Source organism: Armigeres subalbatus, chromosome 3 (genome assembly GCF_024139115.2).
Source record: "Armigeres subalbatus isolate Guangzhou_Male chromosome 3, GZ_Asu_2, whole genome shotgun sequence".
NCBI lineage: Eukaryota > Metazoa > Arthropoda > Insecta > Diptera > Culicidae > Armigeres > Armigeres subalbatus.
The window spans coordinates 313,196-318,742 of record NC_085141.1 but is presented as its reverse complement, the minus strand read 5'-3'; the positions used below and the strand labels follow the sequence as shown (position 1 = coordinate 318,742).

At 41.3% G+C, this 5,547-nt stretch overlaps 1 protein-coding gene and 1 long non-coding RNA gene across 2 annotated transcripts; both read right to left on the bottom strand.

Annotated features, from left to right (window-relative positions):
• Positions 1–1,035: 1,035 nt before the first annotated feature.
• LOC134224701 (uncharacterized) lies at positions 1,036–1,940 on the bottom strand. The gene is made up of 3 exons (XR_009983027.1): positions 1,734–1,940; positions 1,538–1,670; positions 1,036–1,431 (listed from the first exon to the last, which is right to left on the bottom strand). It is a non-coding gene; the product is annotated as an uncharacterized LOC134224701 (long non-coding RNA).
• Positions 1,941–3,900: 1,960 nt separating this feature from the next.
• LOC134221409 (uncharacterized) lies at positions 3,901–4,466 on the bottom strand. Its single transcript, XM_062700600.1, has 2 exons — positions 4,314–4,466; positions 3,901–4,266 (listed from the first exon to the last, which is right to left on the bottom strand). The coding sequence occupies exons 1-2, from the start codon at positions 4,464–4,466 to the stop codon at positions 3,901–3,903; spliced, it is 519 nt and encodes a 172-aa protein (XP_062556584.1).
• Positions 4,467–5,547: the final 1,081 nt, after the last annotated feature.

Genomic DNA, 5,547 nt, shown 5'->3' with positions numbered 1-5,547 from the left:
AGACATTCTCAACCAAGATAATGTTTTTGACCCTTCGTTGGGAACTAATTTGGATGAAGTGAGATCTATTACTAGAAAATTTAAAAATATGAAAGCCCCGGGTGATGATGGTATTTTCTACATTCTTATCAAAAAACTTCCTGAGAGCTCTTTATCCTTTTTGGTTAATTTATTTAACAAATGTTTTCAATTGGCATACTTTCCAGATAAATGGAAAAACGCCAAAGTTGTTCCAATTTTGAAGCCGGACAAAAATCCAGCTGATGCTTCTAGTTATCGCCCAATCAGTTTGCTTTCTTCAATAAGAAAACTGTTTGAAAAAAATATTTTAAATAGAATGATGGTTCATATTAATGACAATTCTATTTTTGCTGATGAACAATTTGGTTTTCGCCATGGGCATTCAACCACCCATCAGTTATTAAGAGTAACGAATTTAATTCGGCTCAACAAATCTGAAGGATATTCGACTGGAGTTGCTCTTCTTGATATAGAGAAAGCATTTGACAGTGTTTGGCATGAAGGTTTGATTGTAAAATTGATGAATTTTAATTTTCCTCTGTACATCATTAAACTGATCCAAAATTATTTATCAGATCGCTCACTGCAGGTAAACTATCAGAATACTAAATCTGATAGATTACCTGTAAGGGCTAGTGTCCCCAAGGCAGCATACTGGGGCCCATATTGTATAACATTTTTACTTCTGACTTACCTGATTTACCACCAGGGTGTCAAAAATCTTTGTTTGCAGATGACACGGGCCTTTCAGCCAAAGGGCGAAGCCTTCGTGTCATTTGTAGTAGATTGCAAAAAAGTTTCGATATTTTCTCCACTTACTTGCAAAAATGGAAAATTTCCCCGAATGCTTCCAAAACTCAGCTTATAATTTTCCCACATAAGCCGAGAGCTTGTCATCCAGAGGATTTAGATCCAGCTGGGCATGAGACAATAATATAATTATTGAGGATTAACTCGCTAAAGGGAAGAATTGCCCTCCCAATCATACGTATATACCAGGTTCGCGGTCTAGCTAAAAGCGATATGAAACGTAGAATTCTTCCGAATCTCCCAATAGCACAAAGAAAGAGTCATAATTTCACATAATACTATTCATTTAATGATTGAAATTAATTAAAATTTGGATAAAGAAAACTAAAAAAAAGGTTTTATTACTTACTCCTATGTCTGTGCATCCCTAACCTACGTTGTCTTAACACTAATGTGGAAGTGTGTCAGAGTGTCGATGTCTATCCCACGGCGGTTGAAACATGCTTCGTACTGTCCGGACAGCGATCCATCATGCTGATAGCTCCGACTATACCGATCGGAGTCCATTCCACTGACGCCGAATTAACTGCTGGTGGGATTACTGCAACACTGTGATCACTACCACCATTACGCCATTCTGTGTTGGCGGAATAAATAGGCCTGCACAAAATGAACGACATAATCACTGTTAGACAAACTTAATTTCTTATTCTTTTAGTTACAAATTAGTGCTGTTAGTAACTAATAGTTCATCGTCTTATCTCACCGATCCTCATTCTACCACCCTCTTAGTGCTGGGGCGCGCCCATCCTGGGTGCAGCGACAAAGGGAGAGTCAGGATATATCGAATCCCAAATGTGCACTCTTGCACCGACTCCTTGGGTAAAGATGGATGATTTCTGTAATTACCAGTTCAGTTACAGTGTGCACTAGCTGAAGAAATCTTGTATCCATAATTCTACCTTCTTGTCACTGATCACTAACACCGTATTCCACTTTGGTCACTTTATAATTTCCGCGTTTGTAGCGTTGTAGCGTACTTTGTCGTAGCGATTATTGACCACTAACTGACCTGTCTGTAGACTGTACAGGGATTTTATATTATTGAGTGGATAGGTAGATGATGGTTATATCGTTAACGGGAGAATGAGTGCTGCTGATATCGGTTGTTGGTAGCATCTTTCCAGTGATGATAGTTGTAGCAATGTATGCGATAAGATGAACTAATTCGGCTTAGGCTTTTAGGGTGATTCAGTAATTTTAAATTAATACTTGGGTGGTTTTGCTCGGTCCTTATTTGTCGTTCATTCACTGTTTGTACCCAATTGCGCTAGAAATGGGCCATAGCACGGCGTTCGCGCTTGATCGATTGACTGTTGTCAACAATCGATCTTACTTGTTATGTGTGTTGTTCTGTTGTATGTGTAATGGTTGTACAAATGAAATTAACCATAACTCTTTATAAGGGTTTGGGGGGGCAATAACCATTCCGAGGTATACGCATTATATATCCTGTTACATGCGATAATCGGAGCAGGTGACAAGCTTCTTATTTGAAACCTTCTAGCAGACATATTGTCACTATGAATGGGGTTCCAATTAATTGGTCTAGCGAAGCTAAATATTTAGGACTTCTGCTAGATCAAAAATTAACTTTTAAAAATCACATTGAAGGCCTTCAAGCCAAATGTAATAAATATATTAAGTGTCTATATCCACTTATAAACACAAAATCAAAACTTTGTCTTAAGAACAAACTTTTAATTTACAAACAAATTTTTAGACCAGCCAAGTTGTATGCTGTGTCAATATGGACTAGTTGCTGCAATGCCAGAAAGAAGAAAATGATTCTGAAGTTGCCTCCGTGGTATAGTGCTAATGAACTTCATTTAATTTCTAATAATGAGACATTGCAACCAATGTCCAATCAAATTATTTTCAATTTTCGACAAAAATCGTTGCAATCTTCTATTGCAACGATTAGTGCCTTGAACCCTTAGTATAAATTAAGTTATAGTTTAGTTTAAGTTGAAAACGTTGTAATTCCTACATGGTTCAATTCAACCAGAGGAAAAATTATAACTGCCAGAGGCAATAGAAATGTATTAATGATAACTGAATATGTAACATAGCAAATAAGGATGATAATGTTAAGAAAACACGGAACACCTAGTCTAAGAGATGAATGCATGTATTAGATAATTAGCAAATAAAAGTAGTTTAAAAAAAAAATAAATAAATAAATAAATAAGTAAAATGCGAAAAAATCCGGTGAGTACTTTGCCTTTACTCCCGTGTTGAATTTTCACCCACTATGAAGTTCCACCAACTCAAATTTATGTTATTTTCACTCACCCGAGACTTCGGTGAAAACAACTCAAATTTGGCTTCTTCCACGGAACAACACACGTTGGGTCGATGCAGCTCTCTTTGTTTATAATATCATTCAAGAGAGGGAGTGAGAAAACTACCTAAAATTAAGTTAAAAATTTGAACTTCGTACTCAAAGTTGAGTTCTTTAAACTTGTTTTTTAGGTTCTTTATTTTTTCTGTGTATATTTATCTCGGGTACTTATTCAAAAGGACGTATGTGATTTGGTACACAAAGATCCATAAGTCGATTTGTCCAATCCGATGGCACTCCCACGCAAACCAACACCACGAACAGGTAGCCGAAGTCTCCCCGAATAAAAAATACAGTAGAATAACAGTACAATTTATTGTAACACTACTATTAACAACATTGAATTGGCGATCAACAGAAGGTTACTTGAGTTACCCTCTCTTCTAATGCCCTGGTCCCTCCGGGACTTACTGGATGTCAATACTTCGGAGAGGGGCTGTGCTCATGCACTTCACTTGTCCAGCTTCTAGCAAGCATTGCTAGTTCGCTGCATTCTCCTCATCATTATTGATGCAAGTATGACTGCGTATCTCCACTACGATACGTTTTGCATTTGGCGCTCGTACAATTGCTCTCACTTCTTAATTACGGCACGGTTACATCGATCATTGGGCGTACCGATTGAGTGCCGAGGTCGGTCCAGTGATTCCGGTTGAAGGATGGCTTCCGGTTCACTGGCGCCCCGACGACTCCGAACCGGTCGTTTTCCCACGATCGGCTACTATTCATCTCCTTCGCTCACTGTCCAGTGCTCTCTGGTCTTCACGCCATTTTCGCTGCAACGACAGCATGATCTGCGTTACTGCTCTGTTCACCATGTTCCACGTATTTTCATTTTCGCACATTTCCTGAACGATGTTGTCGGGATTTATGCTTCGAGTGCTGACCGTTGAGATCCAACTCCGTTCTGCCCTGAATCGTGGACAGTCGAATATCACGTGCTCCGGTGTTTCTTCACAGTTCGGACAGGCCGGACAAAGTGGAGACTCTGCGTGTCCGAATCTATGCAAATACTTCCTGAAGCATCCATGACCTGACAGGAACTGCATCAGGTAGAAGTTGACTTCTCCATGTTTTCTGTGCTCCCACGACTGCAGGTTCGGAATGAGCCGATAAGTCTACCTTCCTTTCGAACTACTGTCCCAATCCTGCTGCGTGCTCCCATCGTTCCACGTAGTCCATAGCAGGCACAATCTTCCTCCAATAAAATTTTGATGGGAGTCATGCCTAATATGATGCAAACCGCATCCATCGATATGGTCCGGTACGCATTTGCCACCCGCATAGCCATTAACCTGTAAGTGCTGTTGAGCCGTGTCAGGTTCCTTTTCGTGATTCCTCCTGCCGCCCAGACGGGGGCACCGTATCTGAGTACAGAAGTAGAAACGCTGGCTAGGAGTCTCCTCTTTCTGCTTCTAATCGCAGAGCTTTTGCTGCCTTATCGCAAGCGTAATCGACGTGGCTGTTGTAGTTGAGCTGGTCATCGATCATCACCCCCAGATGCTTCACTTCTCGCTTCGACTCGATGGTGACCTCCCCGACCGTGATTGTAGTCTGCTGAACTGCTTTTCGATTGCTGATTATCATCACTTCGGTTTTATGGTGGGCTAATGCCAGCTTTTTTCCGCACATCCAGTTCTCCACTATTCCTATGGCCTCCATAGCACGTACTTCCACCTCATCTACTGTTTCTCCGATTACCAGGAGTACCACGTCGTCCGCAAACCCAACTATCTTCACGCCTCTTGGTAGTCTAAGCTGCAATAACCCGTCGTACATAGCATTCCACAACGTCGGTCCCAGGATAGAACCTTGTGGAACACCAGCTGTTATTCGTTGTTTCGTAAACTAGTGTCCGATTCTCGAAATAGCTCTTTAGAATTCTGCAAAAGTATCCCGTAACTCTCATCCTGTGTAGAGAGTTAGCTATTGCTTCCCAACTCGCACTGTTGAACGCATTTTTCACGTCTAATGTAACCACCGCGCAGTAGCGGTTACCTCTTCTCTTTTGCTTCTTGGCTGCTTCAGCTGCTTCTACGACTTCCCGGATAGCGTCAACTGTGGATCTGCTCTTTCGGAACCCAAACTGCTTGCACGATAATCCGTTGTCGCCTTCTGTGTAGATAGTTAATCTGTTGAGGATGACCTTCTCCAGGAGTTTTCCGACCGTGTCTAGCAGACAAATAGGTCTGTAGGACGATGGGTCTCCGGGTGGCTTACCCGGCTTCGGCAGCAATACTAGTTTTTGCCGCTTCCAGCAATCGGGAAAGTTTCCTTCATGTGTGTGTGTGTGTGTGCGTGTGTGTGTGTGTGTGTGTGTGTGTGTGTGTGTGTGTGTGTGTGTGTGTGTGTGTGTGTGTGTGTGTGTGTGT